This window comes from Oncorhynchus nerka, linkage group LG27 (assembly GCF_034236695.1).
Source record: "Oncorhynchus nerka isolate Pitt River linkage group LG27, Oner_Uvic_2.0, whole genome shotgun sequence".
NCBI classification, from domain to species: Eukaryota; Metazoa; Chordata; class Actinopteri; order Salmoniformes; family Salmonidae; genus Oncorhynchus; species Oncorhynchus nerka.
Window position 1 is genome coordinate 26,161,034 of NC_088422.1, and position 23,993 is coordinate 26,185,026.

The 23,993-nt window shown below is 41.2% G+C and overlaps 1 protein-coding gene across 1 annotated transcript; it reads left to right on the plus strand.

The window, feature by feature from the left end:
* Positions 1-11,244: 11,244 nt before the first annotated feature.
* Positions 11,245-13,753, plus strand: LOC115111007 (tumor necrosis factor ligand superfamily member 15-like). The gene is made up of 4 exons (XM_029636891.2): positions 11,245-11,524; positions 11,964-11,991; positions 12,082-12,135; positions 12,226-13,753. Exons 1-4 carry the CDS (start codon positions 11,321-11,323, stop codon positions 12,708-12,710), a joined length of 771 nt encoding a protein of 256 aa, XP_029492751.1. The 5' UTR covers positions 11,245-11,320; the 3' UTR covers positions 12,711-13,753.
* The last annotated feature ends 10,240 nt before the right edge of the window (positions 13,754-23,993 follow it).

Genomic DNA, 23,993 nt, shown 5'->3' on the forward strand with positions numbered 1-23,993 from the left:
AGCTAGCAAGATTAGCATTAGCCCTCATAACTCAGACGACAGTTCCAGACTGTTGCTCCCAGCAGCCTCTTGCGAGCCTGCCGACATGCTGGCTACTCTCCTCCGGGAAATTCAGGATGGTAACAGAGGTCTTTCTCTGAAAATTGATAAGAAATCGGCTGAACTCCATTCTTCCATTGACGACCTGAAATCCTCCATGAATGATCTCCTTTAGAGAACGACTGAGGCAGAGTTGTGCATTAGCACAGTTGAAGATACCATCGCTAGACACGACCAGGTCTTGATACAACTGCAAAAGGACAATGCCTACCTCAAAAACAAGGTAGATCAGATGGAGAACCAGAGTAGACGTAGTAATATCCGTGTGGTGGGATTGAAAGAGGACAGCGAGGGCCGTGACCCGGTCCGTTTCTTCACTCAATGGATCCCGGAGGTCCTAGGCATAATCAACTTTACCAAGCCGCTGGAAATCGAACGCGCCCACAGAACATCAGCGCCGAAACCCCGGCCAGATGAGCCCCCACGAGCCGTCCTGATCAGGTTCCTCCGTTTCCAAGACAGAGAGAAGATACTGCAACTCGCAAGAGCCAAAGGGAACATCACCATCGATGGAAAGAGGGTCAGCCTTTTCCCAGATATGAGCGCGGATCTCGCCAGACGCCGCAAGCAGTTCAGACCTGCCGCCAAAGCACTGAAAGAGAAGAACATCACCGGCTACCTCATCCACCCTGCGCGGATGAAAGTTCAGTACAAAGGCTGAAGCCATCTCTTCAACACACCGGGAGAAGTGCACACTTTTCTCAAAGAACTGAGCAACGTCTGAGCCAGGACGGTCTCTCTGGGGGATCAAATTCAGTTCCTTTGTTTTCTCTTATCCGGATTGAACTGCTGGTATCTCCCGGTCACTATAATTGATTTGTATATTTTCAACTAACCGTATCTTCCCGGGGTGAGTTCTATTACATTTACAGGAGAGTATATTTTGGTTTAGTCCATATCTACTGGGCGAAGCAATAAGTGGGTTTAGGCCCACTGCTTTCCCCCTCATTTATGTTAATCTTCCGAAAAGAGACTCAAGCATCCCTTACCGTGGGCAGTAAATATTCAGCCATAAATATCTATTCACAACGTTTGTTTTCAATTTAGAGAGCTCGCAGGTTTTAGTTTACGCCAAGGTTTAGCTAGTAAGAGCAAGATGGAAAGCGAGCAGCAACGTATCGCTACAAGTGTATTCATGTTTGATTGTTGGGATTGTTGTTTTAGTCTGACAATCGGGGTGGGTGGGATTTTTATTCTTTTTTCTTTCTTTTTTCTATATTTATTGTTTCCTTCCTAAAGAGATACACAGGTCACTTTTGTGCTCAAACCAAAGTTGAAACATTTCCTAATTATCTGCATATGATAGATTTCTATTCAGTTACATATTTGAAACCCAACCTATGCTTAATCCACTAAAATATGTCACATTCAACGTAAAAGGTCTTAACAGCCCGATTAAAAGGAAAAGAGTCTATACATACCTTAAGAAATTAAAGGCTGACATTGTGTTTTTACAAGAAACACATCTTACAGCCAGTGAACACAAGAAATTGTAGAGGGAATGGGTAGGACAAGTTTTTGCATCCTCTTTAAACTCCAAAGCAAGAGGAACTGCAATTTTGATAAGTAGACACATCCCCTTCTGCGTCAACAACACCATCTCTGATCCCTCTGACAGGTTTGTTTTGTTGCAGGGGCATATGTTTTCAGAGTCTTGGACCCTATTGAATATTTATGCTCCTAACTTCGATGACCATATGTCATTCAGAATGTCTTCCTTCAGGTTGCTCAAGCACCACCAGGATGGCTACTGGTTGGAGGAGATTTTAATTTTGGCTTAGATACAGTTCTTGATAGGTCTTCTGATAAACCCTCACTTCTTACCAAAGCCGGCAAGCTCACCATGTCATTCATGAAAGATCTCAATTTACTAGACATCTGGAGACAGTTGCACCCACAGGATAGGGACTACTCTTTTTATTCACACCCACACAAGACACGCACGCATAGATAACTTTTTACTTTCGACACAACTGTTTCATAGAGTGTTAGATGTCGAGTATCTCCCCAGATTGCTTAGTGACCATTCTCCTCTGGTATTATCAATCTCCATTCCTACCAAGGTAAATGGAGCATATAGATGGAGACTAAATTCTACACTCCTAAAGCAACCTGAATTTTGTGCATTCATCAAAGAGCAGATCAATATTTTTACTTTGACAAACAAACCCTCTGCTCCTGACAGCTTCATTCTTTGGGACACATTGGAGGCCTATCTGAGGGGACAGATTATTTCCTATACTAAAGGGCTGAAGAAAAAACACGGTGCGGAACTGAGTGCCCTTGAATCTGAAATCTCTGAGCTAGAGAAAACCTACCAAAGAGGCCCGACTAAAGATCTATACAGGCTTTTGGTAAATAAAAAACTTAAATATAATATTCTGAACACATATCAAGCTGAGAGGGCCATCACTAAATCAAAACAGCGTTATTATGAGCTTGGAGAGAAAGCTCACAAAGTATTGGCATGGCAACTGAAAGCAGAGGAAAGTTAGAGGACAATTAATGCCATAGAAACTCTTACTAATGAGATATCTTTCGACCCTACTGAAATTAATAATACTTTTAAGAAATAATATGAAGACCTCTACACTTCCCAATCAAGCGATGATCTATCAGAGATCGACTCCTTTCTCTCCTCTCTCAACCTCCCATGCTTGTCAGGGGAAGACAGCGAGCGCCTGAGTGAACACTTCTCAGTTCCTGAATTGTTGGAGGCCATTAAATCCTTACCTTCTAATAAATCTCCTGGGGAGGATGGCTTCCCTCCAGAGTTCTATAAAGAATTTAGGGAGCTGTTGGTCCCCTACCTTATGGAGGTACTTAAAAAAGCCAGAGAAGACAACTGCTTTCCAGAGTCCTTCTCTCAAGCAGTGATTACTGTAATCCACAAGAAAGGGAAAAACCCGCTAAAGTGCACCTCCTATAGACCAATCTCTCTCCTTAACACAAATTGTAAACTGGTCACCAAGATGCTATCTAAGAGACTGGAGTCATGTCTTCCCCTGTTGGTCAACCCAGATCAGACTGGCTTCATAATTAATAGATTGTCCTCCAATAATCTCAGAAGGTTCTTTGATGTAATTCACCTTGCTAACAAAAACAAAATACCTAGTGTCGCAGTCTCCCTCGACGCTGAAAAGGCCTTTGATAGGGTTGAATGGCCATACCTCTTTCTTGAAAAAGGTCGGTTTAGGTACCATGTTTGTAAATTTGATAAAATCACTCTACAAATCTCCTAAAGCTAGGATTGCTACCAATGGGATTACTTCCTCCTCTTTCCCTCTTTATAGGGGGAACAGAGAAGGTTGCCCAATTAGCCCCCACCTCTTTGCCCTCGCCATCGAACCGTTGGCTGAGGCTATTAGAACGTGCCCTGACATACATGGCTTTGAGGTGGGCCCCCATACCCATAAATTATCACTCTTTGCGGACGACCTTATCTTATTTCTAACAAACCCAGAACACTCCCTCTCTCACTTGCAGATCCTACTACAGTGTTATAGTTCTTTCTCTGGATATAAGGTCAATTTTGATAAAAGCGAAATCTTACCGTTGTCTGTCTTTGACCATCATACCATCAAGCACAAGTTTCCTTTTAGATGGTCGCCTATGGTCTTCACATATTTGGGCATAATGGTGGATGGTAATCTGAACAACCTCTATAAACTCAATCTGGCCAGTTTGTTGCAAAAGGTAGAGGTTGACCTTTGTAAATGGATGGACTTACCTCTCACTCTACTACAATGGTCCCTCTCCCTCATGGTGGTTGAACATTGAAAAGCTTGAGGTAAATGATGACACTGGGGCAGATTTGTTTTACAAATGGGACAGAAAATCTATAAAAACCATCACAGACAACCCTTTAATCATACATTCTGTCCTGGCATGGTGCAAACTGCATGAGCTGTTCGGACGAGGGGGATTCCTTTCCCCTAAAACCCCTTTATGGAACAATAGATTGATCCCTATGTTTTTCCAGAATAGTAACTTTAGACCATGGTCTGATAAGGGGATCACTCTTCTGGAACATTGTTACGGGGAGGGAGATCTTATGTCTTTTGATCAGCTGAAACAGAAATACCACTTGCCTAACAGGGACTTCTTTAGCTACCTACAACTACGAAACTTTATTAGGGTGACTCTCAAGGGACAATGGAACCTACCTAAGATGTCACCTATTGAACAACTCTGCCACGCAGACCAACCACTGTTCAAGACCATTTCCCGTGTTTACAATGCTCTTATGTCAGGACTAACACTGCCTGGGCTAGATAAACCCCGACTTAGATGGGAGAAAGATCTGGGTATTGATCTTGATGAGGATCTATGGAGTGACCTATGCAGGGATGGGGTTACATCCACATTGAACTCCAGATACAGACTGATCCAGTTTAATTTCCTCCATCAGCTCTATATCACCCCATCTAGACTGCACAAGTTCAACCCAGATATCTCCTCCCTATGTTTTAGATGTGGCTCAGATGAAGGAACATTCCTCCATTCCACTTGGCAGTGTTCAAAACTACACCGTTTCTGGCAGGGGGTATGCGATACCATATCCTCAATTCACAGGGTTGCATTCCCTTTAGACCCGGAGGTCTGTCTACTGGGTAACTTTACTAACACCAATCTTAGGCAAAGCCATACTATAAAGCTAACAGAAATATTGCTAGCGATTGCCAAGAAATGTATTGCCTTGAAATGGAAATTGGATTCCTCCCTGCCAGTTGCAATGTGGCTATCGGAAGTTAATAGTTGTATCCCTTTGGAGAAAATCACTTACTGCTTGAGGAATAAGTTAAAGACATTTTACAGAATTTGGCAACCTTTTATTGACTATATGGAGAATCTAACCCCACATCTCATTGATTGAATCTATATATAATCCTCACATAATGTTTCACACGTAACGTATAATATGTAGCCTACGGCAGGTGATCCAATGTCTCGTTATTTAAAAAAAAAAAAAAATGTTAAATCTTATTGTATGTTTGTTTATATAATTATAATTATTTTTTATTTTTGTTACGCTCGTCTGTTACTGTCACTTTGTCCTATCGTTGTCTAATATCTTTTCACTTTTGTTTTGAATGTTCTTAATTGGAAAATGCAAAAATAAAATATTTTTTAAAAAAAAATACTCATTATAAAAATTCAGAAAAGATCCAACTATTTGACATAGGTTTAAAGATTAACTTCTTGTGAATCCAACCACGGTGTCAGATTTCAAAAATGCTTTACTGCGAAAACATACCGTACGATTATTTGAGAACATAACCCAGTAGAAAAAATCATTACAAACAGTAACCAGCCAAGTAGAAGAGTTACACAAGTCAGAAAAAGAGATCAAATGAATCACTTACCTTTGATGATCTTCATATGGTTGCACTCAGAAGGCATTCATTTATTCAATAAATGTTCATTTTGTTTGATAAAGTCTCTCTTTATATCCAAAGACCTCAGTTTTGTCAGCGTGTTTTCTTCAGTAATCCACAGGTACAAACGCAGTCACAACAGGCAGACAAAAAATCCAAATTGTATCCGTAAAGTTCATAGAAACATGTCAAATTATGTTTGTATTCAATCATCAGGTTGTTTTAAGCATAAATAATCGATAATATTTCAACTGGACAATAACGTTGTCAGTATAAAAGGTAAACAAGAAAGGCACTCTCTCGGTCGTGCGCATGAAAAAGCTATGTGACACAGCAAGGTCCACTCATTCAGACTGCTCTTATTCCCTAATTTTTCAGAATACAAGCCTGAAACATTTTCTAAAGACTGTTGACATCTAGTGGAAGGCATAGGAACTGCAATTTGAGTCCTAAGTCAATGGATACTGTAATGGCATTGAATATAAAACAACAACAACAACAAAAATCCTACTTCCTGAATGGATTTTTCTCAGGTTTTCGCCTGCCAAATCAGTTCTGTTATACTCACAGACACTATTTTAACAGTTTTGGAAACTATAGAGTGTTTTCTATCCAAATCTACCAATTATATGCATATCCTATCTTCTGGGCCTGAGTAGAAGGCAGTTTAATTTGGGCACGCTTTTCATCCAAAATTCCAAATGTTGCCCCCTACCCTCGAGAAGTTTTAAAGAGCAACTGCCCCTAAAAACCAACTTCTCATTTAGAAAACAGCCTATGTGGCATCGATATGAGTCAAACCGTCAAAATTGACTACAAAGTGTAAATGGGATAATTTTGGTCAAAATGTCTGTCTTGTCCAAAATTAAGTTTTGTGAGACTTGTGGTGGTGACTGCATCACAACGTAAATGAAGGTTGGTTTTGTTTCAACCCTGCCCACAGCTGGCAGCACACAAGTAATCATCCATTTGGAGTACAGTTTCACGTGACCCTATCGTAATGCCTGTGGTAAATTTGGGGTGACTTTGGGTATCCCTATGGGGCTAGTTATGGACCATTGGTAAATTATACAATGTACTTGGGATATGTTAAAACTCCAATAGCTCCAAATTGCAATGACTTAACCTCAAACCAACAATACATTGTAGAAATGCATATACAAATATTGAAAGCATTTAATGAGACAACTAAACGATGTTCAACATGAAAATATTGTCCTATTTACATTGTGTAATTTATTCACAGTCCCCAAATAGTCCGCTTGAAGCTAATTGGCTAAATAACTGTTCCCACCTGCGAGCACACATGAGACACCCACATCAAACCACACCCTGAAACCACCTCACGTTTGAATTCAGTCATGGCCGCTAGCATTTCTTAATGAACCAAATCCAAAACGAGGCCAAATCAGGAAGTGCAGTCACAGTTTAAAACAAACTAATAACTCTACGTTGCATCCTTGCAGATTAACCAAGGAGGAGGACAGATGAGAACAGCAGGCCACTGGAGCACTTAGAACAGCAGTAGCCAGGGGAAATTGGTAGGGAAGAGGATGATTTAGGTGACCAAGACACAGGCCCAAAACAAGTTAAGCTACCCCAGTATGCCCTTTACCGTTTTGGATGGCAAAACTAAAAAGACACACCAGACAAGACACAGAGATAGCAACAGAAGAGTAGGATATGATGGAGAAACACACACCAGACAAGACACAGAGATAGCAACAGAAGAGTAGGATATGATGGAGAAACACACACCAGACAAGACACAGAGATAGCAACAGAAGAGTAGGATATGATGGAGAAACACACACCAGACAAGACACAGAGATAGCAACAGAAGAGTAGGATATGATGGAGAAAGACACACCAGACAAGACACAGAGATAGCAACAGAAGAGTAGGATATGATGGAGAAACACACACCAGACAAGACACAGAGATAGCAACAGAAGAGTAGGATATGATGGAGAAACACACACCAGACAAGACACAGAGATAGCAACAGAAGAGTAGGATATGATGGAGAAACACACACCAGACAAGACACAGAGATAGCAACAGAAGAGTAGGATATGATGGAGAAAGACACACCAGACAAGACACAGAGATAGCAACAGAAGAGTAGGATATGATGGAGAAACACACACCAGACAAGACAGAGATAGCAACAGAAGAGTAGGATATGATATGAGAAACACACACCAGACAAGACACAGAGATAGCAACAGAAGAGTAGGATATGATGGAGAAACACACACCAGACAAGACACAGAGATAGCAACAGAAGAGTAGGATATGATGGAGAAACACACACCAGACAAGACACAGAGATAGCAACAGAAGAGTAGGATATGATGGAGAAACACACACCAGACAAGACACAGAGATAGCAACAGAAGAGTAGGATATGATGGAGAAACACACACCAGACAAGACACAGAGATAGCAACAGAAGAGTAGGATATGATGGAGAAACACACACAGACAAGACAGACAAGAGATGGAGCACAGTAGGATATGATGGAGAAACACACACCAGACAAGACACAGAGATAGCAACAGAAGAGTAGGATATGATGGAGAAACACACACCAGACAAGACACAGAGATAGCAACAGAAGAGTAGGATATGATGGAGAAACACACACCAGACAAGACACAGAGATAGCAACAGAAAAGGATATGATGGAGAAACACACACCAGACAAGACACAGAGATAGCAACAGAAGAGTAGGATATGATGGAGAAACACACACCAGACAAGACACAGAGATAGCAACAGAAGAGTAGGATATGATGGAGAAACACACACCAGACAAGACACAGAGATAGCAACAGAAGAGTAGGATATGATGGAGAAACACACACCAGACAAGACACAGAGATAGCAACAGAAGAGTAGGATATGATGGAGAAACACACACCAGACAAGACACAGAGATAGCAACAGAAGAGTAGGATATGATGGAGAAACACACACCAGACAAGACACAGAGATAGCAACAGAAGAGTAGGATATGATGGAGAAACACACACCAGACAAGACACAGAGATAGCAACAGAAGAGTAGGATATGATGGAGAAACACACACAGACAGACAAGACACAGAGATGGAGCAACAGAAGAGATAGCAACAGAAGAGTAGGATATGATGGAGAAACACACACCAGACAAGACACAGAGATAGCAACAGAAGAGTAGGATATGATGGAGAAACACACACCAGACAAGACACAGAGATACAAGATGGACACAGACAAGACACAGAGATTGCAACAGAAGAGTAGGATATGATGGAGAAACACACACCAGACAAGACACAGAGATAGCAACAGAAGAGTAGGATATGATGGAGAAACACACACCAGACAAGACACAGAGATAGCAACAGAAGAGTAGGATATGATGGAGAAACACACACCAGACAAGACACAGAGATAGCAACAGAAGAGTAGGATATGATGGAGAAACACACACCAGACAAGACACAGAGACAGCAACAGAAGAGTAGGATATGATGGAGAAACACACACAGACAAGACACAGACAGCAACAGAAGAGTAGGATATGATGGAGAAACACACACCAGACAAGACAGATAGCAACAGAAGAGTAGGATATGATGGAGAAACACACACCAGACAAGACACAGAGACAGCAACAGAAGAGTAGGATATGATGGAGAAACACACACCAGACAAGACACAGAGATAGCAACAGAAGAGTAGGATATAATGGAGAAATACACACCAGACAAGACACAGAGACAGCAACAGAAGAGTAGGATATGATGGAGAAACACACACCAGACAAGACACAGAGACAGCAACAGAAGAGTAGGATATGATGGAGAAACACACACCAGACAAGACACAGAGATAGCAACAGAAGAGTAGGATATGATGGAGAAACACACACCAGACAAGACACAGAGACAGCAACAGAAGAGTAGGATATGATGGAGAAACACACACCAGACAAGACACAGAGATAGCAACAGAAGAGTAGGATATGATGGAGAAACACACACCAGACAAGACACAGAGACAGCAACAGAAGAGTAGGATATGATGGAGAAACACACACCAGACAAGACACAGAGACAGCAACAGAAGAATAGGTGATGAAGTTATAATCTCCACCAGGCAGAGCAAGAAGAGGACTGGCCACCCCTCATAGCCTGGTTCCTCTCTAGGTCTTTCCTAGGTTTTGGCCTTTCTAGGGAGTTTTTCCTAGCCAACGTGCTTCAACACCTGCGTTGCTTGCTGTTTGGGGTTTTAGGCTGGGTTTCTGTACAGCACTTTGAGATATCAGCTGATGTACGAAGGGCTATATAAATACATTTGATTTGAAGAGAAACACACCAGACAAGAAGCAGAGATAGCAACAGAAGACTAAGATATGATGGAGAGGGACACCAGAAGAACAGAACAGGCCATAACAACAGAAGATGATAGACAAAGGAGACAGTAAAAAGCAAGAACCTAAGACAGGAAACAGATGAAAAGAGAGACAGCAACAGACAAGATACAGCAAAAGTGACAGAAGAGATGGAGAGAGAACAAAGTGTGGATGAGCACACAGTAGACAGTATCACTACAAGCTGCTCCATAGATTCTAATTAGTTTGATTTATTTGCAAAAAAATGATAACAGGTGAAATGCAGACAGTGAAAAACTATAACATGGTTTCCAAAGAATTTTCAGGTGAGGTGAAAAGGCCTGTAAAATTACCATTAAACAATTGTTTACTTTTACAGTTTTTACAACCAGGGCAGGGTAGGAGAGGAGGGTAGACAAGAGACAGCAAGACAGAAGACTGTGAGACAGCAACAGAAGAGGGCAGACAAGAGAGACAGCAACAGAAGACACCGAAAAAGTGATGGAGAGAGGAAGAGGAGTGAGCACACAGTAGACTGTATCACTTAAAGCTGCTCTGTGGATTCTAACTAGTGTGTGCATGTGTGTGAGAGAGAGGGTGTTTCGGTACTGTGTGATTCTTTAATCAATTTAGCTTATTGGGCAGGTCAAGTTGTTGAATGGTATGGAGGATTTTGACAATACACTGTAGACAGTGGTGTAAAGTACTTAAGTAAATATACTTTAAAGTACTACTTAAGTAGATTTTTGGGCCTGTACTTTTATTTTACTATTCATATTTTTGACAACTTTTACTTTAACTTCACTAAACAAAATTCTGTACTTTTTACTCCATACATTTTCCATGACACCCAAAAGTACTCAACAGGAAAATGGTCTAATTCACACCCTTTTCAAGAGAACATCCCTGGTCATCCTTACTGTGTCTGATCTGGCGGACTCAATAAACACATGCTTCGTTTGTAAATAAATAAAAAATATACAAAATGTGTCCGTCTGCTTTGCTTAATATAAGGAATTGATTTATACTTTTTTTTTTTTTTTTTTTTTACATTTGATACTTAAGTATATTTAAAACCAAATACTTTTAGACTTTTACTCGAGTATTTTACTGGGTGACTTTTAGGTATCTTTATTTTCACTCAAGTATGAAAATTGTGTACTATTTCCACAACTGACTGTAGATGTATGTATTCCAGAGTAGAGAGTGTTCCAGAGTAGAGACCTACAGTAGCTACTGTAATTAAGTACTAGAACTGTCTGCTGTGGCAGGTACGAAGGTGCCAGTTACGCGAGAAATATCTTCTCTCAGCCGGGGGAGGATCCCCCAGACCTCCCTACTGGTTTGGGGCTAAACTCCGAATGTTTTCAAATCCTAGAAACGCCCCTGGGTGCAACGTGGGCGACAACATTGATATAAATCGGACTTGAATGTCAAAATCCATTGAGTACTCCCTACATGCTGATCATGACAGCTGCTGGCGCTGAGGCAGTTTGCTGTGAGATCCCTGCGGAGAGTGACAGGAGTCGTTATGCCCGAGTGAACCGCAGAGACAAAGGGCAGCCAATGTGCCTCACTCGGTTCGCTGCGCTTGTCTCTTTACTTCTGTCTTGTTTGGTACTCTTGCTAAACGCATATCATCATAAAGCAGCAGACTACCAGGTGAGCTTCTCATTCAACAGCGCACAAGTGTTATTCGATTAAATCAACCTGTTACCTGCAAATAATCCCGATTCAGAATAATTTATGGATAGTGTTGTTTGTGGTTAGAAACGAAACTAGTACAGTAGCCTACAGTAAATGTGTATAATTATTAGAGAGCCAACATCGTAACACGCTTGTCATTCTAATTGTGGTAATACTTGGGGACTGTATTTAGATCAATATATATATATATATATATATATTTAACCTCGCTATGGAACTCTCAATCACAGCCGGTTGTGATTCAGCCTGGAATCAAACCAGGGTGTCTTTAGTGACACCTCAAGCACTGAGATGCAGTGCCTTAGACCGCTGTGCCACTTGGGAGCCAAATCAAATACATTTTTAAGAGATTATGCTCATAAAATCTTAATGGATCTTGTGTTTTTATTTGTAGCACACTTCAGCTGGAGGTGATTCTATGGGTAAATTATTATTATGACTATGGTTATGATAATCTAATCATCATCATCATTATCATCATCATCATCACTGTCTATTTTATCCCACCATAGGTGGCGTTCAACAGCAGCAGCAAATTGAAAACAATCTAAGTGCCCATCTGACAGGTACAATTATGACACACACACACACTATTCCTTGAAAGACCAATCATTAAGACTAAGCTAAAAAGTAATGGCCTCTTGTCTCTCCTCCAGCTCCATACTCATTTAATCATTCAAAAGTGATATACCTTGAATGGGAGTACAACCTTGGACTTGCTCACCTTAGCGGCTTTAAGTATCACGACTGCGACCTCATCGTGCTCAATGATGGCATGTACATGGTTTACCTGCAGATCACGTTCCGAAGCCCTGGTCACTTTGTGTGTAACGAGGAGGAATCAGGTTTCATCCTCACCCAAAAAGTAATCCTGTTTGCAAAGGGCTACCAAAAGAACAGAGACCTGATAACAGCATCTGACACAGTGGACTGCATTCCCAAATCAAATGACTGTCAGTCAACTGGTTCAGAGGGCTGCAAGGAGGAGTCAGGGACTCCGTACTGGGAAAAGTCTCTCTGCACATCCGGGGTGTTTAAACTAAAAGCTGGGGACAGGCTCAGAGTGAGGAAGGGGGACAGGTACCATGAGCTGATGCTCCTTCAAGAAGACAGGACATTTTTTGGGGCACATCTCATTTGATGTTGTTCCCCAGAAACAACAGGTGCAGGGATAATAATGGACTTATATACTGCTATATATATATATGTGATGTAAGGAGAGGCTACTCCTTTACTCTGAAATTTCATACATTTTACTCTGCAACTCCAGTAGATTATTTTAATCAGTCTGTTTCATATTGTTTCACCTGGTCAATTCAAATGAGCAGGTGTAACAGATGGGGATTTGTAACCTCTCTCCTCAGCCTGAAATGTCTCCCCCCGCACCCCAGAGAAGTTGTCAAGAGGGTAGTCACGTTTATTTGCAAGACAGAGGTCTCAAGTTCCAGTCAGTCTCAGTGTGAGCTGCTCTAGGAGAGAAAGTATAAGCAAGAACAGTGATGTCTGTAACACAGGCAATTAGGGAACTTTCTATCAAATTAGATTGATGATCTTACTCAATGCCTAGAAAGCCTTGTAATCAATTTGTGTTAATGAACTTAGCCATGAGTAGAGTCTGACTGTGTCAGCTACAAATGTCCCTAAAGCTCATCCTGAACTTCTACTGTATAAAAAAATTAAGTGATGTTTGATGTGTCTCCAGCAGAATAACAACAGGATGAACATGCAATGTCAGCCTAACCTTACTTAAGAATGTAAGGAATGCACACTATTGCACCATTGTGATGGTCAACACCCATTGTAAATTATGATTAACGGATGCATGGCTCACTGTGTCACGCCCTGACCTGAGTATTCTTTGTTTTCTTTATTGTTTTGGTTAGGTCAGGGTGTGATATGTGTTTTTTGCACTGTCTAGGGGTTTTGTAGGCTTTTGGGGTTGTTTACTATCTAGGTGTTTATATATGTCTATGGTTGCCTAGATTGGTTCTCAATTAGAGGCAGGTGTGTATCGTTGTCTCTGATTGGGAACCATATTTAGGCAGCCATCTTCTTTGGGTATTTTGTGGGTTATTATCTATGTCTAGTTGCATGTGTCTGCACTAGTTTTATATAGCGTCACGTTTGTTGTTTTTGTATAGTTAAGTGTTCTTCGTCTTCATTAAAAAGTATGTATTCATCTTACGCTGCGCCTTGGTCTCTTTACGACGAATGTGACACACTGTTTACACGGGGTGAGCAATAGTAATATTCCCACTGTGATTGGGTTCTGCACCTGTCTGCTCAAACTTAGTGTTGGCTAAGAGTTTACATTGATGTTGCAGAAAGTAATAAAAGAAAAACTAAAGTTTTAATTTTCACAGAACATTTTCACATTCACATTATTAGGTAATTGTCTTCACTTCCATTTAAAATAAGTCTACCCTTTATGACCTGTACCAATATCTGGGTGCATTTCTAGTGTGAAAAAGGTGTAGCATTTTAATGAAGCTTTGAATACAGTAAATGACTTTGAAACATGTCAAATATAATTCATCCCCTCTTATGAAAGAAGAAACTTACCCTCACATTAAAGGTTTGCATGGTGACCCTAAAAGGAATAACAAAATGCATCATGAGGCTGTAATAAGACACCAGAAGCATGGGTGGGCTACATAAACAATAAACATGTGAGGACAGATAGAGAGGGGGCGTTTTAATAAAGTGATGGAGTCCAGGTGAGTAAAATGAAGTGTTGATGCGCATAACAATGGAGTGGCATGTAGCCTAGTGGTTAAAGTGTTGGGCCAGTAACCAAAAGGTTGCTAGATCAAATTCCTGAGCTGACAAGGGAAGAATCTGTCGTTCTGCCCCTGAACAAGGTTCCCACTAGGCTGTCATTGTAAATAAGAATTTGTTGAAGAACTGACCATCCTAGTTTAAAAAAAATTCAAACGATGGTGACAGGTGTGCGTAATGATGGGCAGGCTGGCCGCGGGCGCCTGAGAGAGGGAGTGGAAGCAGGCATGACAACATGTGGGTTGGGTTGTAGGGGGGTGGGAATGGTATGATAAATATAATTTCTATGGGAGTAAACTGCACATGCCATTTTGTGTTATTGCTGCCAAATACTTAAGGGAAGGAAATAAATACCAGACTTTAAAAAAAAAGTGGGTTGTGTTGAAATGTGGAATGGAATGTAAATAACCTCATTACTGAATCATGGAGAGAAAGAACCTTATACAGTGCCTTCAGAAGTATTCAGACTCCTTGACTTTTTACACATTTTTACGATACAGCTTTATTCTAAAATTGATTAAATAGTTTTTTTCCCTCATCAATCTACACACAATACCCCATAATGGGCTCCAGAGTGGCTCAGCGGTCTATGGCACTGCATCTCAGTGCAAGAGGCATCACTACAGACCCTGGTTCAGACCCCAACCAGCTGTAATATTCACATGTGTAAACATACTGAATTATAATTGGATGCATTTTACCGCCGTATCCTATGATTGGTTAAGACCACCCAGTTAGGTCATGGTCAGTTGATCAGTTGATCAAAACAAGACACCAGCTGTGAGTGGGAGTCCCATAGGGCGGGGCACAATTGACCCAGTATTATCCGGGTTTGGCCTGGGTTTGGCCTGGGTCACTGTAAATAAGAATTTGTTCTTAACTGACTTGCCTAATTAAATAATGACAAAGCAAAACATGTTTTTGAAAATTTTGGTAATTTATCAAAATAAAAAAACGGAAATATCACATTTACATAAGTATTCAGACCCTTTACTCAGTACTTTGTTGAAGAACCTTTGGCAGCGATTACAGCATCGGGTCATCTTGGATATGACGATACAAGCTTGGCACATGTGTACTTGGGGAGTTCCTCCCATTCTTCTCTGCAGATCCTCTCAAGCTCTGTCAGGTTGGACATTCAGAGACTTGTCCTAAAGCCACTCCTGCGTTGTTTTGGCTGTGTGCTTAGGGTCATTGTCCTGTTGGAAGGTGAACCTTCGCCCCAGTCTGAGGTCCTAACCTGCTCCAGAGCGCTTTTCATCAAAGATCTCTCTGTACTTTGCCTTGTTCATTTTTGCCTCAATCCTGACTAGGCTCCCAGTCCCTGCCACTGAAAAACGTCCCCACAGCATGATGCTGCCACCACCATGCTTCACTGTAGGGATGGTGCCAGGTTTCCTCCAGATGTGATGCTTGGCATTCAGGCCAAAGAGTTCAATCTTGGTTTCATCAGACCAGAGAATCTTGTTTGTCATGGTCTGAGAGTCTTTAGGTGCCTTTTAGCCCACTTGGAGTTTGCCGTCACATGCCTTTTACTGAGCAGTGGCTTCAGTCTGGCCACTCCAAGACCTGGTTGGTGGAGTGCTGCAGAGATGGTTGTCCTTCTGGAAGGTTCTCCCATCTCCACATTGAAACTCTGGAGCTCTGTCAGAGTGACCATCGCTCAGTTTGGCCAGGCAGCCAGTTCTAGGAAGAGCCTTGGTGGTTCCAAACTTTTTCCAATTAAAAGTGATGGAGGCCTCTGTGTTCTTGGGGACCTTCAGTGCTGCAGATATTTTTGGTACCCTTCCCCAGATCTGTGCCTCGACACAAAAGCAGTTAAAAAAATATGGATAAGAATAAGAGATAAAAGTAACAAGTAATTAAAGAGGAGCAGTGAAAAATAACAAATACATGGGTGCCGGTACAGAGTCAATGTGCGGGGGCAACGGTTAGTGGAGGTAGTATGTACATGTAGATAGAGTTAATTTAAGTGACTATGCATAGATGACAATAGAGTGTCAGTGCTGTGGAGAGGGGAGGGGAGGGGGGGGGGTAATGTGAATAGTCTGGGTAGCCATTTGACTAAATGTTAAGGAGTCTTATGGCTTGGGGGTAGAAGCTGTTTAGAAGCCTCTTGGACCTAGACTTGGCGCTCCGGTACCGCTTGCCGTGTGGTAGCAGAGAGTCTATGACCAGGGTGGCTGGATTCTTTGACAATTTTCAGGGCCTTCCTCTGACACGCCTAGTATAGAGGTCCTGGTCTCTGGGATGATGGTGTTGATGTGGGCCATGACCAGCCTTTCAAAGCACTTCATGGCCACAGACATGAGTGCTACGGGTCGGTAGTAATTTAGGCAGATTACCTTAGTGTTCTTGGTCACAGGCACTATGGTGGTCTGCTTTAAACATGTTGGTATTACAGACTCAGACAGGAAGAGGTCAGAGCCGGTGTTCTCGATCTTAGTCCTGTATTGATGCTTTGCCTGTTTGATGGTTCGTCGGAGGCCATAGCGGGATTTCTTATAAGCTTCCAGGTTAGAGTCCAGATTTTTGAAAGCGGCAGCTCTAGGCTTTAGCTCAGTGCGGATGCTGCCTGTAATCCATGGTTTCTGGTTGGGGTATGTATACATGGTCACTGTGGAGACCACATCATCAATGTCCTTATTGATGAAACCAATGACAGATGTGGTGTACTCCTCAATGCCATTGGAGGAATCCCAGAACATAATCCAGTCTGTGCTAGCAAAACAGTCCTGTAGGTTAGCATCTGCTTCATCTGACTACATTTGTATCTAGTCACTGCTGCTTCCTGCCATTAGGATTAGGAGGATAGAATTATGGTCAGATTTGCCAAATGGAGGGCGGGGGAGAGCTTTGTATGCATCTTTGTGTGTGGAGTATAGGTGGTCCACAGTTATTTTACCTCTGGTTGCACATTTAACATGTTGATAGAAATGAGGTAAAACTGATTTAAGTTTCCCTGCATTAAAGTCCCCGGCTACTAGGAGCGCCGCCTCTGGGTGAACGTTTTCTGGTTTGTTACAGTTTTTAATGTCCCATTGGTAGTTTAATCTTCCCAATAACTTGTCCATTTTATTGTCCAATGATTGCATGTTTGCGAGCAGAATTGAGCGGAGTGGGTGTTTATTAGATCGCCTCCTACTCCTCTCTTTCTCCGCCTCCTCTTCACGCAGATCACTGAGGTCGGGGACTGTTCCAGAGGGAGCCGTATATCCTCCACCTCGGGCTCGTCAGAGTCGTGAAAGAAGGAAAAGGATTCTGCTCGTCCGTGGTGAGTAATCGCAGTCCTGATGTCTAGAAGTTATTTTCAGTCATAAGAGACGGTAGATATGTTACAAACAACGGAGATAAACAAACAAACAAAACAATTGGTTGGGGGCACATAAAATGTCTGGCTTTCTGCTCCAGCGCCATTTGATCAATTATGTAAATAAGGTATTTATGTTTTTAATTTTGTATACATTTGCAAAAATGTCTAAACTTGTTTTCACTTTGTCATTATGGGGTATTGTGTGTAGATTGCTGAAATTATTTTTAAAATCCATTTTAGAATAAGGCTGTAACGTAACAAAATGTGGAAAAAGTCAAGGGGTCTGAATTCTTTCCAAAGGCACTGTATGTGCATTTTGAAAAACAAAAAACTTTATAAATCATTATAAAAGTATGGAAAATAAGTATAAAATCGAAAACTAGCAACTATAATTGAAAGGTAGAAGTGTGATGACAATCTTTTAATAATGACACTTGATATGTTATATATAAAAAAGAGAAAAATACAAATCAGGTCCATAACTATTGGCACCCTTGATGTAGATGAGCATAAATGGAATAAAATACAAATCAGGTCCATAACTATTGGCACCCTTGATGTAGATGAGCATAAATGGAATAAAATACAAATCAGGTCCATAACTATTGGCACCCTTGATGTAGATGAGCATAAATGGAATAAAATACAAATCAGGTCCATAACTATTGGCACCCTTGATGTAGATGAGCATAAATGGAATAAAATACAAATCAGGTCCATAACTATTGGCACCCTTGATGTAGATGAGCATAAATGGAATAAAATACAAATCAGGTCCATAACTATTGGCACCCTTGATGTAGATGAGCATAAATGGAATAAAATACAAATCAGGTCCATAACTAATGGCACCCTATTTGATGTAGATGAGCATAAATGGAATAAAATACAAATCAGGTCCATAACTATTGGCACCCTTGATGTAGATGAGCATAAATGGAATAAAATACAAATCAGGTCCATAACTATTGGCACCCTTGATGTAGATGAGCATAAATGGAATAAAATACAAATCAGGTCCATAACTATTGGCACCCTTGATGTAGATGAGCATAAATGGAATAAAATACAAATCAGGTCCATAACTATTGGCACCCTTGATGTAGATGAGCATACATGGAATAAAATACAAATCAGGTCCATAACTAATGGCACCCTTGATGTAGATGAGCATACATGGAATAAAATACAAATCAGGTCCATAACTAATGGCACCCTTGATGTAGATGAGCATACATGGAATAAAATACAAATCAGGTCCATAACTATTGGCACCCTTGATGTAGATGAGCATAAATGGAATAAAATACAAATCTTAAAACAATAGGGGTCAAAATGATTGGCACCCCTGTTTTCAATACTCGAGCACCCTCCCCTTGAGAGGATAACATCACTGAGCCTTTAATAGACCATTCCTCCATACAGACAAATTATGGACTGCCCTCTTCATTTCAAACCACAGGTTTTCAAAGGGGTTCAAGTCCGGAGATAGATGGCCATTGTAAAATGTTGACTTTGTGGTCCATTAACAATTGTTTGTGGATTTTGATTAGTGCTTAGGGTTATTGTCTTGCTGGAAGATCCAATTGCGAACAAGTGTCGGCCTCCTGGCAGAGGTAACCAGGTTTTTGGCTAAAATGTCCTGATACTTGGTCAAGACTTTGATGCTGTTGACCTTAACAAGAGCCCTAGGACCAGTGGAAGCAAAATAGCCCCATTACATCAAAGATCCACCACATTTGACAAATGGTATGACATACTTTTCTGCAGATGCTTTTGTTTTCCAATGCCAAACCTACCACTGGTGTGCGTGGTCAAAGAGCTCTATTTTCATGTCATCTGACCAAAGCACCGGTTACCATTCAAGTCCCGATGCCGTATATCAAACTCCAGGTGGTGCTGTGGTCAGATTCTCCAATCACATAAAACGTTTTAGAAAAAGGCTCAGTGTCGACGCAAGGGTAGGGTGCTGGAGTATTGAAAACAGGGGTGCCAATAAAAAAAAAAGATAGAACCTTAACTTTTTGAAATGTGTTTTATTACACTATCTCTTTCTCTGAGCAATTGAATTAGTATAAAATAATTAATTAATACATTGGAGAATGCAATATAGCTCAGTATTTGTATTCTTTTTTGTTCAACTTTGGGGTGCCAATAATTATGGACCTGATTGTATTTGACAATATCAGAACTTTTCTAAATGCACATTTGTTTCCAAATGGAAAGTGGACTGTAGTTACTCCTATTGATGCTTGTTGCTGATCCTGTCCTTTGTTACTATCCTTTGTAGTGGATGAGGAAAGGAAGTACGGTGCTCTAGATACCTGATCACTGAGTCACTCTGGGTTTTCCGCTTGGAAATTAATTGTTCTTCACGGTTCATTTGATTCTTGTCTAAACAATCCATCAGACTGATTTTTCAATCAAATGTTATCACAGTTCCCATTCATGATAAAACGCTTATCCTTTTCTAAAACATGGTTGTTTATTTTTACATTGGTTTTGGTGTGACCAGAGAGACTGATGTTGTCGTATCCAGGTTACGTTACAATACAGGTTTCAATCCACCTTCAGCCATAATCCCACAATCTTCATTGTAAAGGGGTTAAACACTGTTTCCCATGCTTGCTCAATGAACCATAAACAATTAATGAACATGCACCTGTGGAACGGTCGCCTAAGACAGCACTACAGGGAGACAGGACGGACAGCTGATCGTCCTCGCAGTGGCAGACCATGTGTAACAACACCTGCACAGTTCCTCCCGACTGTATGTAATAAAACCTAAGATTACCTGGGGTACCAATGTAATAAATAACATATAAAAAAAATACTGCATAGTTTCCTAGGAACGCGAAGCGAGGTGGCCATCTCTGTCAGGGCCAAAAAATATATAAATTCCGCCGACATTCCTGCAGTGCCAATTGCAAGCTCTGTGGCATTGTATTGTCATGACTTGACTTTTAACATTAATCTGAAGATTGTTATTTATCTAATCAACTAACTATGTTTAATTGTTACCTGATTAAATGAATCATTCAATAGGATCTGGGGCACCATGAGAGCAGTTCTTTAAGGAGTTACCATCTCCCGAATTAAACTCAAAAGCTCTTTACCTATCACTTCTATTAACAGTCCATTTATTCATCATAACCTCGTATCATATCATCATTCTGAACAGTAGTAACCTCCTTGTATCTGCAAAAACCCATTGCCTTACTTATGATTCAGTACTACACAAATTGCTTTAATTATTTATTTACTAGCTAACTAAATGGTAACACAGGATTAACATACACACTTAATACATTAAAAACAGGTCCCTAGTGGACTGACAACAATATGGCTGCTTGTTACAAAAGACATGGAGAGGATGAGATAGAGAGAGGGACAGAGACATAGAGACAATGTTGGTACATTTAGAAACTACTCTCACTTATAGTACTCATACTTTGCACACGATCTGCCGCCTGCTTGGAGTAAGAAATCATGAATGTATTTACGTGCAATTCCTTGGTTCGCCGTGTATCTCTCGTAACCGGGCCTTTTCGCTGCAAGGCTCTGATGTCCGAAATGGTTCCGACAAGTCTTCTACTGTTGTCCTTTTCTGTAGTTGTCCGGTATCCAGTGACTTGTCGTGTAGTCCTGAACAGAACTACAGAGTTTATTGTCCTTCCATTCGCTCTGGATGATACTTATTTGACAAGCTAGCCAGCCGTGTCGATGGTTCCCATTGGGGTGATGAGCGTAGCGTAATAAGATGGTTTGAGCGGAGTAGTAGAATGGTCCCACTTAAATTTGCTTTTCTAGATACTTTACCTTGGACAGCTAATCAAGCGTACCAGTGATTGGTTGTGAGGTTTATCGTCTCTCGTGTTGAGATTCAGAGTTCAAACCAATTTAAACATGAGCTGCAGCTCAACGTCTCTCTGGTGTGATATGTTCATTCTTAACCCATCATTTTATACAGTTTGTTAGAAAGGGGCGGTTGCGTCAGGCTGACACGCTCTCTGACAAAGGCCGTGACTTGTCACTTGTACAAAGTTATGTGAAACTATTATCTCTCCTAGTTTCTCAAAGCACATCCCTTTCTTTTTTTAATGTTTATTTCATTTTATTACTAATTTTTATCCCCAATTTCGTGGTATCCAATTGGTAGTTACAGTCTTGTCCCATCGCTGCAACTCACGTACGGACTCGGGAGAGGCGAAGGTAGCACGCACGGCTCTCGACCTTCGCCTCTCCCGAAACACAACCCAGCCAAGCCGCACTGCTTCTTGACACAAAGCCCGCTTAACCCGGAAGCCAGCCGCACCAATATGTCAGAGGAAACACAGTACACCTGGCGACCGTGTCAGCATGCATTGCATCTGACCCGCCACAGGAGTCCCTAGTGCTCGATGGGACAAGAACATCACTGCCGGCCAAACCCTCCCCTAACCCGGACACCACTGGTGGAAGTCATTCGTTGCAAACCTGATCTGAAATATTTGGATCCTCACAGGACAGTCATGACAGTGCTATGTGACAAAACTGCACATTTTAGAGTGGCCTTTAATTGTCCCCAGCACAAGGCGCACCTGTGCAATGATCATGATGTTTAATCAGCGTCTTGATATGCCACACCTGTCAGGTGGATGGATTATCTTGGCAAAGAAGAAATGCTGACTAACAGGGATGTAAACAAATTTGTGCACAACGTTTGAGATAAATAAGCTTTTTGTGCATATGGAATATTTCTGGGATCTTTTATTTCAGCTCATGAAATATGGGACCAACACTTTACATGTTGCGTTTATATTTCTGTTCAGTGTAGTTTTGATATAGAATGGCCCATTATCAGAAGGGCAGGAACAGGGGCAAGGAAAAAATACATGTCATCCATATGCACTCAAATAGCGAATGGAGGCCACTTTCCCGCTAGTACGTTTTTCACTCATGTCAGGTAAAGTTAGGCTACTCCGGTAATTTCACTGTGCAAAAGGTGCTATTCTGCCCAAACTCTTTATGCCATGGGCTCTCCAACCCGGTTCTTGCAGCTACCCAGTGCTTAATTTGCAAAATCAAGTGAAATCTGTTTGGGAACACGATAGTAACATGTTTTCACAAAGAAACATATTTCACTAAACTGCTGACAGCCCCTCTCACTGTGCGCTGGAGAAAGGAATGAAGGAGAGAGGGGAGGAGATGGAAACGCACAGTGGGTAGATATTCTGTAGCCAAAGGCAATGTGACAGTCTATTAAATGTTAAAATATAAAATGCCCTATTATTACTAGGCTATTCAAAATCAAAAACAAATTCACTATAATTGTAGGCTAACTCGGAATTTGTTTAATTTAGGGTAGACCAATTATGTTCCAAAGATATGTTAAATCAGCATTTTTTTAATGTTTAAAATGTTTTTCTGCCATGTGCAATATGAGGTATGCTACGCATTGTATAACTCACAATCATTATTTTAATTCTGGGTTTTTAGGGGGGGGTGGCGCTTTGGCTCATATATAGGCCAATGCATTTGCATAATCTCTAATATGCATATGGTTGTTTTGAATTAATCATCGCCTTAGAAACCACTGTCCACTTTGTTGTGTTATGTTTTTGAAACAACATCCATAAAGATCATACTGTTTTGATGAAAAGTGTTTGATTTTAGTTGCATTTGCATTGATGTCAGTGGTTAGCTGGACAATAGAGCCCAGGGTACCAAGCCATTAGCGACCTGATGATCATTAGCGTGTTGGGTACCCTACTACTATCGCATGTCCAGAGTGCATAAAAGGAGATTAGCGTGACTCTACAGTCACCATTTTTTTATGGGGTCATGACTCATGACTGCCGGTGTGTAAGCAATATGGTCACCACAACAGCCCTAATCACAGGACATAATCACAGGATTCAGTTATGGTTTAACAATGAATTGCCTTATTCCTTATCACGCAAGACGACTTCCGGATAAAAAATATATCAAAATATTGTCATGTATTGCAATGAAAGTAATGTGCCAGTTCTATTTGAAATCTTTATTCAAAATCAAGAATGTCAGATATCTTAATGGGCTATTGTGTCCCTGCGTGTTCACCTATGTTGTTTCAGTACATGAATGGCCCTCCACTGGGGGATGAGAGCTTCCCCTGCCCAAAGACTTCCTGATGGAGTCCCTGCTCGTCGCAATCTCCTGCTGCCTCATGTGTTGTCATCGCCCTCATGTACTCATATGAGGTAACCCGCCAAAGCCCCCACCATTTCTCCTTCACCCAAATCCAGATAGCTGATGTTCTGAAAGAGCGGCAAAATCTGGACCCCTACAAATCAGCCGGGCTAGACAATCTGG